Source organism: Rhinopithecus roxellana, chromosome 12 (genome assembly GCF_007565055.1).
Source record: "Rhinopithecus roxellana isolate Shanxi Qingling chromosome 12, ASM756505v1, whole genome shotgun sequence".
Lineage (NCBI taxonomy): Eukaryota > Metazoa > Chordata > Mammalia > Primates > Cercopithecidae > Rhinopithecus > Rhinopithecus roxellana.
The window spans coordinates 111,000,712-111,016,577 of record NC_044560.1 but is presented as its reverse complement, the minus strand read 5'-3'; the positions used below and the strand labels follow the sequence as shown (position 1 = coordinate 111,016,577).

Below are 15,866 nucleotides of genomic sequence, written 5' to 3'. Positions count from 1 at the left end.
GTTGGCCAGGCTGGTTGTGAACTCCTGACCTCAAGTGATCTAACCCTCTCGTTCTCCCACAGTGTTGGGGTTACAGGTATGAGCCACTGTGCTCGGCCTCCTGTCCCTTTTTTTTTTTTTTTTTTTTTGAGACAGAGTCTCGCTCTGTCACCCAGGCTGGAGTGCAATGGCGCAATCTTGGCTTACTGCAACCTCTGCCTCCCAGGTTCAAGCAATTCTCCTGCCTCAGTCTCCTGAATAGCTGGGACTACATGTGCATGCCACCATGCCCGGCTAATTTTTTGTATTTTTAGTAGAGACGGAGTTTCATCATGTTGGCCAGGCTGGTCTCAATCTCCTGACCTCATGATCTGCCCACCTTGGTCTCCCAAAGTGCTGGGATTACAGGCGTGAGCCACCATGCCCAGTCCACCTGTCCCATTTTAAATGAGGTTAAAATTGATTAGTAGGGTCAGGTTTTGACAAGCTGACTCATCCAGTAAATATATTAATGAGGAGACGAAGAAGAATTTTTTTTTTTTTTTTTTTTGAGATGGAGTCTCACCCTGTTTGCCCAGGCTGGAGTGCAGTGGCGCGATCACAGCTCACTGCAAGCTCCGCCTCACGGGTTCACGCCATTGTCCTGCCTCAGCCTCCAGAGTAGCTAGGACTACAGATGCCCGCCACCGCGCCTGGATAATTATTTTGTATTTTTAGTAGAGATGGGGTTTCACCATGTTAGCCAGGCTGGTCTTGATCTCTTGTCCTAGTGATCTGCCCACCTCAGCCTCCCAAAGTGCTGGGATTACAGGCGTGAGCCACCGCGCCTGGCCAGAATTTTTTTTTTTTTTTTTTTTTGAGACGGAGTCTCGCTCTGTTGCCCAGGCTGGAGTGCAGTGGTGCGATCTCCGCTCACTGCAAGCTCCGCCATCTCCCGGGTTTACGCCATTCTCCTGCCTCAGCCTCCCTAGAAGCTGGGACTACAGGCGCCTGCCACCATGCCCGGCTAATTTTTTTGTATTTTCAGTAGAGACGGGGTTTCACTGTGTTCGCCAGGATGGTCTCGATCTCCTGACCTCGTGATCCACCTGCCTCGGCCTCCCAAAGTGCTGGGATTACAGGCGTGAGCCACTGCGCCCGACCAATTTTTGTTTTTCAGACAGAGTCTCACTCTGTTGCACAGGCTCGAGTGCAGTGGTGTGATCATGGCTCATTGCAGCCTCTACCTCCTGGGCTCAAGCAATCCTCCTACCTCAGCCTCCAGAGTAGCTGGAGCTACAGGTGTGCATGCCTGGCTAATTTTGATTTTTTTTTTTTTGAGATGGAGTCTCACTGTGTTGCCCCGGTTGGAGTACAGTGGCGTGATCTTGGCTCACTGCAAACTCCGCCTGCTAGGTTCAAGCGATTTTCCTGCTTCAGCCTCTTGAGTAGCTGGGATTACAGGTGTGTGCCACCATGCTCGGCTAATTTTTGTATTTTTAGTAGAGACGGGGTTTCATCATGTTGGTTAGACTGGTTCTGACCTCGTGATACGCCCACCTTGGCCTCCCAAAGTGTTGGGATGACAGGCGTGAGCCACTGCACCCAGCCTAATTTTGATTTTTAGTATTTTTTTTTTGTAGAGACAGAATCTCACTATGTTACCCAGGATGATCTCAAACTCCTGGTCTCAAGTGATCCTCCCGCCTCAGCCTCCCAAAGCACTAGGATTACAGGCCTGAGCCACTGCACCCGGCCAAGGACATTTACGAGGAGATGAAGAAGGGCACTGGAGAAAGGAGGTAATGAAGCATGACAGAATCTAGAGCTGCAGGCCTGTGCCATGAAGGAAGCATAATAAGCACAGTTATATGACTAAAGGTTTATATGCTCTTGAGCACTCCTGTGGCTACAGATAAAACTGTCTGCAGACAGCAGGACACTTCTATCTTCCATGGCCTGGGAATGAGCAGAAAAGAGCTAAGTGGGGTCCCATAAATAAGCGAAATAGGCCAGGTGTGGTGGCTCACGCCTATAATCCCAGCACTTTGGGAGGCTGAGGCGGGTTGATCACTTGAGGCCAGGAGTTCAAGACCAGCCTGCCAACTGGGCATGGTGGTAATTCCAGCACTTTGGGAAGCTGAGGCAGGTGAATCACCTGAGGTCAGGAGTTCAAGAACATCCTGGCCAACATGGTGAAATCCTGTCTCTACTAAAAATACAAAAAATTAGCTGGGCGTGGTGGCAGGTGCCTGTAATCCCAGCTACTTGGGGGGCTGAGGCAGAAGAATCGCTTGAACCCAGGAGGCAGAGGTTGCAGTGTGCTGAGATTGTGACTCTGCAGCCTGGGCAACAAGAGTGAAACTCCGTTTCAAAAAAAAAAAGTCCAGCCCGGCCAACAGGGCAAAACAACCCTGTCTCTACTAAAAATACAAAAAATTAGCCAGGCGTGGTGGTGCACACCTGTAATCCCAGCTACTTGGGAGGCTGAGGCAAGATAACAGCTTGAACCCAGGAGAAAGATGTTGCAGTGAGTCGAGATTGTGCCTCTGCACTCCAGCCTGGGTGACAGAGTAAGACTCTGTCTCAAAAAAACAAACAACAACAACAATAAAACCCAAAAAAGAAATTAGCTGGGCATGATGGTGTAGTCCTGTAGTCCCAGCTACTAGGGAGGCTGAGGCAGGAGAATTGCTTGAACCTGGTAGGTGGAGATTGCAGTGAGCTGAGATTGCGCCACTGCACTCCAGCCTGGGCGACAGAGCAAGACCCCATCTCAAAAACAATATAAATAAATAAATAAAAATGAAAGAAGGAAGAGAGAAGGAAGTTAGAAAGGTGGGCAGGCAGGCAGGCAGAAAGACACAGACTGTTATTGGTTGCATACTATTGTAGGTTATGTCTTGTAAGATACGTTGATTCCATTATTTTCATGCACTTAGCTTAAATAAGATGTGTATGTTCAAGTGGCTTATATCTAAAAGGCAATAACAAATGCTAGTGAGGATGTGAACAGAAGGGAACCCTTGGACACTTTGTTGGGAATGTAAAATTAGTGAATGTAAATCACTGTGGAGAACAGTTTGGAGGTTCCTCAAAAAACTAAAAATGGAGCTACCCTGTGGTCGAGCAATACCACTGCTGGGTATATACAAGAAAGGAAATTAGTAGTCCAGGCGCAGTGGCTCATGCCTATAATCCCAGCACTTTGGGAGGCCAAGGTGGGCGGATCACCTGAGGTCAAGAGTTCCAGACCAGCCTCGTCAACATGGTGAAACCCCATTTCTACTAAAAATACAAAAAATTAGCTAGGCATGGTGGTATACGCCTGTAACCCCAGCAACTTGTGAGGCTGAGGCAGGAGAATCGCTTGAACCCAGGAGTTGGAGGTTGCAGTGAGCCAAGATCGTGCCACTGCCGGCTTGGGCAACAAGAACGAAATTCCATCTCAAAAAAAAAAAAAAAAAAAAAAAAAGATAAGAAAAGAAAGAAAATCAGTATATGGAAGAGATATCTGCACTCCATGTTTGTGGCAGCACTGTCCACAATAGCCAAGATTTGGAATCAACCCAAGTGTCTGTCAACAGATGAATGGATAAAGAAAATGTGGTACAGATACACAATAGAGTACTATTCAGCCACAAAAAGAATGAGATCTGGTCATCTGCAACATGAATGGAACTGGAGGTCATTATGTTACATGAAATAAGCCAGGCACAGAGAGACAAACTGCATGTTCTCACTTATTTGCGGATCTAAAAATCAAAACAATTCAACTCATGGTCATAGAGAGTAGAAGGACAAATACTGAAGGCTGGGAAGGGTACAGGGAGGCTGAGGGGGAGGTGGGGATGGTTAATGGGTACAAAAAATAGAAAGAATAAGACCTACTATTTGGTAGCACAACAGGCTGACTATAGTCAATAAGAACTTAATTGTACTTTTTTTTTTTTTTTTTTTCAGATGGAGTTTTGCTGTCACCCCGGCTGGAGTGCAGTCGCATGATCTTAGCTCACTGCAACCTCTGCTGTGGGGTTCAAGTCACTCTCCTGCCTCAGTCTCCAGAGTAGCTGGGATTACAGGCACCCACCACCACACCCAGCTAATTTTTGTATTTTTTAGTAGAGATGGGGTTTCCTCATGTTGGCCACGCTGGTCTTGAACTCCTGATCTCAAACGATCTGTCTGCCTTGGCCTCCCAAAGTGCTGGGATTACAGGTGTGAGCCACCGTGCCCGGCCTAACTGTATATTTTAAAATAAAGAGTGTCATTGGAATGTTTGTAACTCAAAGGATAAATGCTTGAGGGGTTGGATACCCCATTCTTCATGATGTGGTTATTTTACACTGCATGCCTGTATCACAACATCTCATGTACTCCATAAATACACACACCCACTATGTACTGACAAAAATTTAAAATTAAAAAAAAATTAGAAACACAAGATGTGTAAAATCTTCAGGATTTATTATATGCTTGCTAATATTCACATTCCTTCACTGTCCACTTCTGCTTGTTCCCGAAATCAGAAAGCTGATGGAGGGTATACCTCCATATATGTTGTAGGTCACATAAATGTGACCTACAACCAACACATATGTTCAACCTTAAAATGGACCATTTTATGGTTATTCATCTCTCATACATATCCTTGCAAGACTGAAGAGTGTTCCGTCACTAAAGTTCCCAATCACGGCCCCTTCCTAAAGGTCTCACAAAATAGATGTTACCACATACAGAGACCAAGACCAACTGCTACCATGTCTACGTGGAGAAAGAAGGCTGTGGGCTTCTATTGCAAACACCCTGATGTTGGGTAAAACATAACACCCTTTTAAATGAATTTCTTTCTTTCTTTCTCTCTTTTTTTTTGAGACAGTGTCTAACTCTGTTGCCCAGGCTGCAGTGCAGTGGCGTGTCTCCACTCACTGCAACCTCTGCCTCCCAGGCTCCAGCGATTCTCCTGCCTAAGCCTCCTGAGTAGCTGGGACTACAGGTGGCACGCCACTGCACCCGGCTAAATTTCGTACATATATTTTTTTTGTAGAGACAGGGTTTTGCCGTGTTGTGCAGGCTGGTCTTGTACTCCTGAGCTCAGGTAATTCACCTGCCTTGGCCTCCCAAAGTGCTGGGATTACAGGCGTGAGCCACCATGCCTAACTTTGTGTTTTTAAATTTAAATTTAAATTTTTGTTTGTAGAGATGGGGTCTCATTACATTGCCCCAGCTGGTCTTGAACTCCTGGTCTCAAGCGATCCTCCTACCTTGGCCTCCCAAAGTGTTGGAATTACAGGGTGAGCCACTGTGCCTGGCCAGAACTTTTCTTTTCTTTTCTTTTTTTTTTTTTTTTGAGGCAGAGTCTCTGTCGCCCGGACTGGAGTGCAGTGGCCAGATCTCAGCTCACTGCAAGCTCCGCCTCCCGGGTTAACGCCATTCTCCTGCCTCAGCCTCCCGAGTAGCTGGGACTACAGGCGCCCGCCACCTCGCCCGGCTAGTTTTTGTATTTTTTTTAGTAGAGACAGGGTTTCACCGTGTTAGCCAGGATGGTCTCGATCTCCTGACCTCGTATTTTCTTAATGCTGGTTATATCTATCAACATTTTCCCACCTTAGAAATTAAAAGAAAGAAATTTAATTTTTTTTTTTTTTTTGAGACAGTCTCATTCTATCAGTCAGTCTGGAGTGCAGTGATATAATCTTGGCTCACTGCAACCTCTGCCTCCCAGGTTCAAGTGATTCTTGTGCCTCAGTCTCCTGAGCAGCTGGAATTACAGACGTGCCACCATGCCCGGCTAATTTTTGTATTTTTAGTACAGACAGTGTCATCGTGTTGGTCAGGCTGGTCTCGAACTCCTGACCTCAGGGGATCCGTCTGCCTCAGCGTCCCAAAGTGCTGGGATTACAGGTATCAGACACTGAATCCAGCTGAGAAATTTTAAAAATATTTTAACAACAAAGAAACCTGTTACCTGTTAATATCAATAACATATTTTATGAAACATAACTATTGTCAAAATCAAAAAATTTAGTGGCATTGTTTCAAATTTTTGTAAATATCTTTAATGACTGTCCAACTAAAAGAAAGTTGGAATTTTTTTTTTTTTTTTTGAGACGGAGTCTTGCTCTGTCGCCCAGGCTGGAGTGCAGTGGTGCAATCTCAGCTCACTGCAACCTCCACCTCCCAGGTTCAAGCGATTCTCTTGCCCCAGCCTCCCGAGTAGCTGGGACTACAGATACCTGCCACTGCACCCAGCTAGTTTCTGTATTTTTAGTAGAAACGGAGTTTCACCATGTTGACCAGGATGGTCTTGATCTCTTGACCTCGTGACCCTCCCGCCTCGGCCTCCCAAAGTGCTGTGATTACAGGCGTGAGCAACCACACCCGGCCTATATATATATTTTCTGAGACAGAGTCTCACTGTGTCGCCCAAGCTGGAGTGCAGTGGCGTGATCTCTGCTTATGACAACCTTGGCCTCCTGAGTTCAAGTGATTCTCCTACCTCAGCCTCTCAAGTAGCTGGGATTATAGGCACCCATCACCACTGTGCTCAGCTATATATATATATATATATATATATATATATATTTGACAGTGTTAAATGTCTTGTGATTTTTTCAAGAGGGGGTAACATTTAAAAATAGAATAAAGAATCCAGGTGCCGTGGCTCATGCCTGTAATCCCAGTACTAGGCGGCTGAGGTGCTTCAGCCCCAGAGTTTGAGACCACTCTGGGCAACACAGTGAGACCTGGTCTCTACAAAAACTTAAAAAGCTAGCTGGGAGTGGTGGCATGTGGCTGTGGTCCTAGCTATTTGGGAGGCTGAAGTGGGAGGATGGCTTGAGCCCAGGAGGCTAAGGCTGCAGTGAGCCTTGATTGCCCCACTGTGGTCCAGTCTGGGTGAGAGAGCGAGACCCTGTCTCAAAAAACGAAACAAAGCAAAAACACAGAAGAAAGAAACCACCCAAGACAATGGAAAAGATGAAACTATTTTATTTCATCTTTGGCCCCCATCAACCACAGTTATGATAAGGGAGACGCTCATATTTCTCTCAAGAGAAGGTATTTCTACTGTACTGGTGCTCTGCTAAGAGCATTTATTTATTTATTATTTATTTATTTATTTATTTAGACAGAGTCTCGTTCTGTCTCCCAGGGTGGAGTGCAGTGGGGCAATCTTGGCTCCCTACAACCTCTATCTCCCGGGTTCAAACGATTCTCCTGCCTCAGCCTCCTGAGTAGCTGGGACTACCGGTATGCAGTACCACGCCTGGCTAATTTTTATATTTTTAGTAGAGACGGGGTTTCACCATGTTGTCCAGGCTGGTCTCGAACTCCTGGCCTCAAGCGATCTGCCCGCCTCAGCCTCCCAAAGTGCTGAGATTACAGGCATGTGCCACCACGCCCAGCCTATGCTCTGCCTCTGCTAAGAGGACTACAGACACGTGGACAATGCTGGAGAGGAGAGGGCCACCGAGGGACTTGGGCACCATCACTCATCTCCTGGAATGGATGAACTGTGAAAAGGATACAGGGAAGCTCCAGGATAAAAAACACAGTGTCCATATAATCTGGGGTGAAGACAGATTATTCTAAGGATAGAAGGAATTTCAACATACCTGGGCCATGGCTTTTAGAACTATTTGACCTGCTCTGATTTCTCTGGATTCTTCTCTTGGACAAGTGCAGAGTCCTGAAAAAGCAAAATGGGGGGAGATGGGGTAACCTCTGATAAACCGAGCTTGCCTCAGCACTCCCAAATAGATGAGCTTAAAAGAACTGTACTTCCAATGTCTCAGATCTGCTTCTCCCGCCTCTCCATGTCCTACCACACAAGAACTAACATTAAGAACTACAGAGTTGGCCAGGCGTGGTGGCTCACGCCTATAATCCTAGCACCTTGGGAGGCTGAGGCACGAAAATTGCTCAAACCTGAAAGGTGGAGGTTGCAGTGAGCCGAGACTGTGCCACTACACTCCAGCCTGGGCAATAGAGCGAGACTTGGTCTCAAAACAAACAAACAAAATACAAAACAAAACAAAACTGCAGAGTTAACAAAACCCAGTCTCTTCCTAAACAGTAAGGAAACTAAAAGCAGAAAGATGGTTTCAAAGTAGATGTACTGCAGCACTGACACAGAACCCAGGCACTACCAAGGGAGGGATTACGGCGGACACAGTCCTCCATCTTGTTGATGCTAAACTTGGCCCTAGATGGGGCCTAGAAGGCTCCCACCTGCTTCAAATTACAGCAAGGATATTACAACTCACACTCACTTGATGCATAAGGATGAGGATGGTACCATCAGGCTAGGAACACAGACCATCTATGCAGGCCAAATCTTGAGTAAAACACATCCCTAAACAAAGTCTTCTAGCTTCTCTGGGCTCAACAGGCAAAACCTCCTGGGTATCTCACTGGCTCCACTTCCTCCTTCCAAGTCCAAAATGGGACAACACCATGCATACTATAGGCTCTGTCAATGCCTCCAGCCCCAGTTCGACTCACCAGACAGAAGCAAGAAAGCCCCAGTAATACAGGCCTCTTGCTTGCATATCCACACATCCAGAGTACTGCCCTCCATGGGAACTCAATTTCTAGAAGCCTCTTGGCCCAGCACTCTTTATTTCTCATCTGAGCCCTCCCTACTGCTTTCATTCTTTTTTTTTTTTTTTTTTTTTTAAGACTAGACAGCCGGGCGCAGTGGCTCACACCTGTAATTCCAGCACTTTGGGAGGCCAAGGTGGGTGGATCACCTGAGGTCGGGAGTTCGAGACCTGCCTAACCAACACGGAGAAACCCCATCTCAATTAAAAGTACAAAAAATTGGCAGGGTGTGGTGGTGCGCGCCTGTAATCCCAGCTACTCGGGAGGCTGAGGCAGGAGAATCACTTGAACCCGGGAGGCGGGGGTTGCAGTGAGCCAAGATCACGGTACTGCACTCCAGCCTGGCGCAAGACTCTGTCTCAGAAAAACAAAACGAAACAAACGACAACAACAACAAACAAACAAACAAAAAAAAACAAAGAAAAAGAAATGGGTCTTAGCCAGTGTGGTAGGCATGACTAATGTTTCACCATTATCCAGTTTTGGGCACATAGAAAATGACATTTTCCAGCCCCTTGCACTTAGGTAGGGCCATGCACTGCTTTAGTCAGTTAAATCTCAGCTGAGGTGATGACTGTCACTTCAGTTGAAGGCACCGGAAAGACTGCACAATTCTCCAGTTTTTCTCTTCGTGCATGTGGTGACCATCTGTGTTTCAGATGATGCAGCCAAGGGTGGTGGACCTTCTTTGGTGTGGAACCATGTCTCTGCTGACCTACACGGGACATGTACGTGAGCAGAAATAAAATGCTATTCTGTAAGCCACTGAGATTCACGGGTTGTCTGCCACCACAGCATAACTTAGCCTGTCCTAACCAATACACAAATTAGGCTATACTTTGACTAGATAAAAATTCTGACTCAGACGCTTGGTCAATGTGAGAAAGAGCAATTTTTAAAAAGAGGAAGCTTCAGAAATAGCAGCAGAGCTGTCCAATTCCAGCTCCATATCTCTCAAAGGGATTTTTCACAAACCCACAATGTGAAACAAAATGTGAATTGTGAGTTACAGGACAATTTTTTTTTTTTTTTTTTTTGCGAGGGGGACAGGATCTCACTCTCACCCAGGCTGGAGGGCAGTGGCACAATCATAGCTTCAGCCTCTTGGGCTAAGGTGATTCTCCCGCTTCAGCCTCCCAAATAGCTGAGACCACAGGCATGCCACTACACCTGGCTAATTTTTAAATTTTTTTGTAAAGACAGGATCTCAATATGTTGCCTAGTCGGGTCTTGAACTCCTGGCCTTAAGTGATCCTCCCACCTCAGCCTCCTAAAGTGCTGGGATTGCAGGTGTGAGCCCCTGTGCCCAGCCTACAAGTTGATTCTGATCCAGCAAAACCATGCTGTTTTAGAGCTCCAACATCAAAACTTTGTACAAATCCTTCTGGAAAGTTGAGCCATCTCTACACCACCTAGTAAAGTTTGAAGCTGTATGCCTAAATGTTCCCTGTCTCTGCAATTCACATTCTTTAGGGCCCGGGATCCCACATCACAAGGGCCTGGGCTGGGGGGCTGGGAGAAGTTGGCCAAGTTATGGGAGCTAGACAGGTACAGGAATCTCCATCTTAACCTTAGTAATCTCTTCCTGAAAAAGTGACCACTCTGAGTAAAAACTCTAACCAAAAGCCTTTTTCCCAGTGTTTTTATTTTTATTTTTTTGAGATAGGGTCTCATTCTGTCACTCAGGCTGGAGTGCAGTGGCATGATCACAGTTCATTGCAACCTTGACCTCCCAGACTCAAGAGATCCTCCTACCTCAGCCTCCCAAATAGCTGGGACTACAGGCGTGCATCACCAGGTCTGGCTAGTTTTTAATTTTTTGTAGAGATGAGGTTTCATCATGTTGCCCAGGCTGGCCTCAAACTCCTGGGCTCAAACAATTCTCCCACCTCGACCTCTCATAGTGCCAAGATTACAGGAGTGAGCCACTACACCCTAAAATGGTAAATTCCTTCCTACGTTTATTTAACCAAAAAACCAAAAAAGTGACAATATTGGTTATTGAAATAGGTAAGTGGGAACTGGGTAGAAAGAATGGGGGCCGGGTGCGGTGGCTCATGCCTATAATCCCAGCACTTTGGGAGGCCGAGGCAGGCGGCAACAGGGTGAAACCCCATTTCCACAAAAACACAAAAACTAGCCGGGCATGATGGTGGATGCCTGTAATCCCAGGTACTTGGGAGGCTGAGGTGGGAAAATTGCTTGAACTCGAGAGGTGGAGGTTGCTGTGAGCCAAGATTGGACCACTGCACTCCAGCCTGGGTGACAGAGCGGGACTCCGTCTCAAAAAAAAAAAAAAAAAAAAAAACCAAAAAACAAACAAACAAACAAAAAACAATGGGCAATGGCATTAGGAGAGAAGAAATGATGGAGGAGTGACTCAGTAAATCCTTTTGCTTGATCCTGACTTTTAGAACAATGTGATTGTTTCACATACTCTGAAAAATCATTAAACTCAACCAGGATGTGTGGGGAACCCAAAATAAAATACAAACAGTAACACATGAACAATCTACATTACACATAAATATTATGAATACAAAGGGTTTAGGGAAGAAAGTAGTTTTAGAAAACTGTATTTTCACTATATACTGTAAGACTAAAGAAAAAAGAACTGCATGGTATGTGGAGGTCAGCAATTCTTAAGTTACTTTTTACACAGGACTGAGGAAATAAATAAAATATATTACGGTTCATGTGAGCCACAATTTTCAAGGTCAAAGAAGGGAGTTACAAAAAGGAAAATGGAGGCAAGACATGATGGTTCACATCTATAATCTCAGAACTTTGGGATGCCAAGGAAGGAGCATCACTTGAGGTCAGGAGCTCGAGACCAGCCAGGGCAAATAGTGAGACCCTTGTCTCCACAAAAAAATTTAAAATTATATTTTAAAAAAAGGAAATGGAGGCCGGGCGTGGTGGCTCATGCCTGTAATTACAGCACTTTGGGAGGCGGAGGCGGGAGGATCACCTGAGGTCAGGAGTTTGAGACCAGCCTGACCACCATGGCAAAAACCCGTCTCTACTAAAAATACAAAAAAACATTAGCTGGGTGTGGTGGTGGGCACCTGTAATTCCAGCTACTCGGGAGGCTGAGGCAGGAGAATTGCTTGAACCCGGGAGGTGGAGGTTGCAGTGAGCCGAGATGGTGCCATTGCACTTCAGCCTGGGCAACAAGAGTAAAACTCTGTCTCAAAAAAAAAAAAAAAAGGAAATGGAGAGAAGTCTAGAATGAACCCTGTAGTGTTGCACTGAAATGGAGAACTCATGAATTATTTGTATATACATACATATAAACATATTTCATAGCTGAGAGGACCTGGAAGCAATGAAATCTCAGAAGCAATGAAGATATCTAACCTTGGTTTCAAAAAATCTTTTTTTTTTTTTTGAGAGAGGGTCTTGTTTCATCACCCAGGCTGGAATGCAGTAGTGTAATCTTGGCTTGCTGCAACCTCTGCCTCCCGGGCTCAACCAATCCTCCTGCCTCAACCTCCCGAGTAGCTGGGACTACAGGTACTTGCCACCACACCTGGCTGAAAAAAATCATTTTCTAATAAAGGGAACCAATGGTCCCTGGGAAATTTGTAGATTCCAGGACTGGGGCAGGGAAAGTACCGTATCCATGTGGAACACCTTGCAGTGCCAGAAAATAAATAATAAATATAATAAATAAAGAGGCCACATTGAAAGGACACAGGAATCAATTAGAAGGGGCTCCCAGTGGCCAAATGTGTGATAATTTGAGCGAAAAAATAATGATAGCAATGAATATATAACCTACAGAAGAAATTATAACCTACAGAAGAAATTCCAGTCTATACTTATAGAAATAATTTAGTAAATAAATAAATGCGGAAGAAGAAAAATATCTTTCTAACAGTAAGATTCTAATCAATAAGGCCGGGTGAGGTGGCTCACGCCTGTAATACCAGCATTTTGGGAGGCCAAGGTGGGCAGATCACCTGAGATCAGGAGTTCGGGACCAGCCTGTCTAACATGGTGAAAATCCATCTCTACTAAAAATACAATCATTAGCCGGGCATGGTGGTGCGTGCCTATAATCCCAGCAACCTGCGAGGTTGAGGCAGGAGAATCGCTTGAACCCAGGAGGCAGAGGCTGCAGTGAGCCTAGATCGTGCCACTGCATTCCCAGGCTGGGCAACAAGAGCCAAACTCCATTTCACACACACACACACACACACACAAATAAATAAATATATATATATACATTCTAATTAATAAACATAGAAAGAATGATGGAAACAAACCAAAAAACCCCACAATTTGACAAATAGCTGGTAACAACTTTTTCAGGCAAGCGTCATCGATGGATAAGACTAATAATGAAAGTAGGATAAGAAACGGGATATTCACATAGACTTAAAGTATTTCTTCACGAGACATGTATCAATTATAATGGGAAAAACAGTGACTTTGCAGCAGAGAAATCTGGCAATCACCATCTTAACCAAGTGGTTAAAATTAATACCACTCATAGTGTAACAAATTGACCTCGTGGGTCCCTGGCATGATGCACTCAGAAGGGTACATTGCTTTTGGAGTATTCTTGCCCCAAAGGCAGAATCTGAATTTAATCAACAGGAAATATCAGATAATCCCAAAGAGAGGAACATTCTACACTACAGATCTACAAAATAAATGGCCAACATAGTGAAACCCCGTCTGTATTAAAAATACAAAAAATTGGCTGGGCGTGTCAAAGGAGTTACAAAAAGGAAAATGGAGACCAGACACGGTGGTTCACATCTCTAATCCCACCACTTTGGAATGCTGAGGCAGGAGGATCACTTGAGGCCAGGAGTTCGGACCAGCCTGGCCAACATGGTGAAACCCTCTCTCTACTAAAATTATAAAAAGTCAGCTGGGTGTGGCGGCACATGCCTGTAATCTCAGCTTCTCAGGAGGCTGAGGCAGAAGAATCGCTTGAGCTGGGGAGGCGGAAGTTGCAGTGAGCTATCACAGCACTGCACTCCAGCCTGGGTGACACAGCAGGACTCCATCTCAAAAAAAAAAAAAAGGAAAGGAAAGAAAGAAGGCCGGGCGCGGTGGCTCAAGCCTGTAATCCTGTAATCCCAGCACTTTGGGAGGCTGAGACGGGCGGATCACGAGGTCAGGAGATCGAGATTATCCTGGCTAACACGGTGAAACCCCGTCTCTACTAAAAAATACAAAAAAACTAGCCGGGCGAGGTGGCGGGCGCCTGTAGTCCCAGCTACTCCGGAGGCTGAGGCAGGAGAATGGCGTGAACCCGGGAGGTGGAGCTTGCAGTAAGCTGAGATCCGGCCACTGCACTCCAGCCTGGGCAACAGAGCGAGACTCGGTCTCAAAAAAAAAAAAAAAGAAAAGAAAAGAAAAGAAAAGAAAGAAAAAAAACAAGAGTAAATGGGAATTCTATTTTTGTAACATTTTAAAGTATTAATTCAAAATGAAAAGCAAAGAAAAAAATTTAAAAGAACATTAGGTATGCAGGGAGCAGAGAGGATATAGGCCTTTCAGTACATCTCCAAGGCATCCAGTAAATTACTCCTATGCCAAATACTGGAGACCAGGTTACTTTGGTGGGGGTGAGGGTGATGGTACAGCGGTTCTGAAGTTTCAGAAGAAGGAAAGAAAAGCATGTCCTGAAAAACAAGGATTTCAGGGAAATAGAATAAAACCTGATGTACTTGAACTTGGCACCTTTCTTGGAGAAGGGTTAAGAGAAAGGAATCATGAACAACCAGGTCATTTTTGAACCATCATCCCCCTTCCCTACCACATAGGGGAGTGTGGTCAGAGAAGACCAGGCATTTGCCTAAATCCAGTGTCACTCAGAAAGGCTGAGGTCACTACTGTCCAGGGCCAGAATCTGTCCTAACTTCTGCATGGGTCAAGCGCTACAATCACCAGCACACTTAGTGCTGCACATATAGTCAGTGTCACACAAACATAACCACAAATCCACTCTTTTATATTTTTGAGCCAGGGTCTCGCTCTGTCACCCATGCTGGAGTGCAGTGGCTCAAACACAGCTCACTGCAGCCTTGACCTCTCAAGCTCGAGATCCTCCCACTTCAGCTTCCTGGGTAGCTGCGACCACAGGTGCGGGCCACCACACTCAGATAATTTTTAATTTTTTTTTTTTTTTTGAGATGAAGTCTTGCTCTTGTCCCCCAGGCTAGAGTGTGATGGTGAGATCTCGGCTCACTGCAACCTCTGTCTCCTGGGTTCAAGTGATTCTCCTGCCTCAGCCCCTGGAACAGCTGGGATTACAGGCGTCTGCCACCACACCCAGCTAATTTTTGTACTTTTAGTAGAGATGGGGTTTCGTCATGTTGGCCAGGCTGATCTAGAACGCCTGACCTCACGTGATTCACCCACCTCGGCCTCCCAAAGTGCTGGGATTACAGGCGTGAGCCACACCGTGCCCGGCCTTTTCTTTTTTTTTAGTACAGGCCAGTCTCGAACTCCTGGGCTCAAGTGATCCTCCCACCTTGGCCTCCCAAAGTGCTGATGTAAGCCACCACACCTGGCCCTACATCCACTCTTGAGACACAGTACACAATCACAGACTCACCTTCACCTCCATACCTTTCCAGTCACAATACCTTTCCAGTCACAATCACATACCCGCTAAGCACACCTAGTCAATCTACTCTCCACTGTGATACACAGTCACTCCCATATAGTCGCAAGTCCCACATACCAACACCCACAAATGCCTCATGTAGTCACAATCACACACCCACTCAGGGGACACACGCCATCACTTCACAGTGATGTAAAGTGTAGCACTTTACAGCACCCAGTCACAACTGAACTTTCACTGTGGACATACACACAGTCACACTCACACAAGCAGTGGCACCCCACTCCTTCATACACAGCACCACTCACCCCCCTGCCACACACACACCAAGGGACACAGGAACACACAAGCGGCGTCACCGCATAGTCACAGGCACAGACAACCAAAACCACGCACAAACCTTGGAGACATGAATCACAACCGCACACCCGCAGTGGTCACACAGTCACAACTGTAATCACACCCCAGGAACAGGGCGAACAGACCACATATACAACGGGGACACACGCATTATCACCCCCGGTCACAAGGACCCTGCATCCCGCTACTCACTATCACACATGGTTACCAAAAAACCACCAGACAGACACCCTGGAGACAGGCGGTTACACCTGCACAGTTGCAGACACCCACACCCGGCCATACAGTCACACACATTCAGAACCGCGCATCCGCAGCCCGCTCCCGCCTGCGCGCACAGATCGGAGGCTCC

The 15,866-nt window shown here is 46.0% G+C and overlaps 1 protein-coding gene across 6 annotated transcripts in view; it reads right to left on the bottom strand.

The window, feature by feature from the left end:
* The window catches only part of ZNF565 (zinc finger protein 565), a 29,667-nt gene that overhangs the window by 13,655 nt on the left and 146 nt on the right, over positions 1-15,866 (bottom strand). Inside the window, exons 1-2 of one of the 6 annotated variants that reach the window (XM_030942968.1) lie at positions 15,810-15,862; positions 7,575-7,648 (exon numbers count right to left, since the gene is read on the bottom strand). In XM_030942968.1, the coding sequence (XP_030798828.1) occupies positions 7,575-7,583 (9 nt within the window). In that variant the 5' untranslated portion in view covers positions 7,584-7,648; positions 15,810-15,862. The other 5 variants (XM_030942967.1, XM_030942966.1, XM_030942965.1 and 2 more) reach the window with 5 other exon arrangements.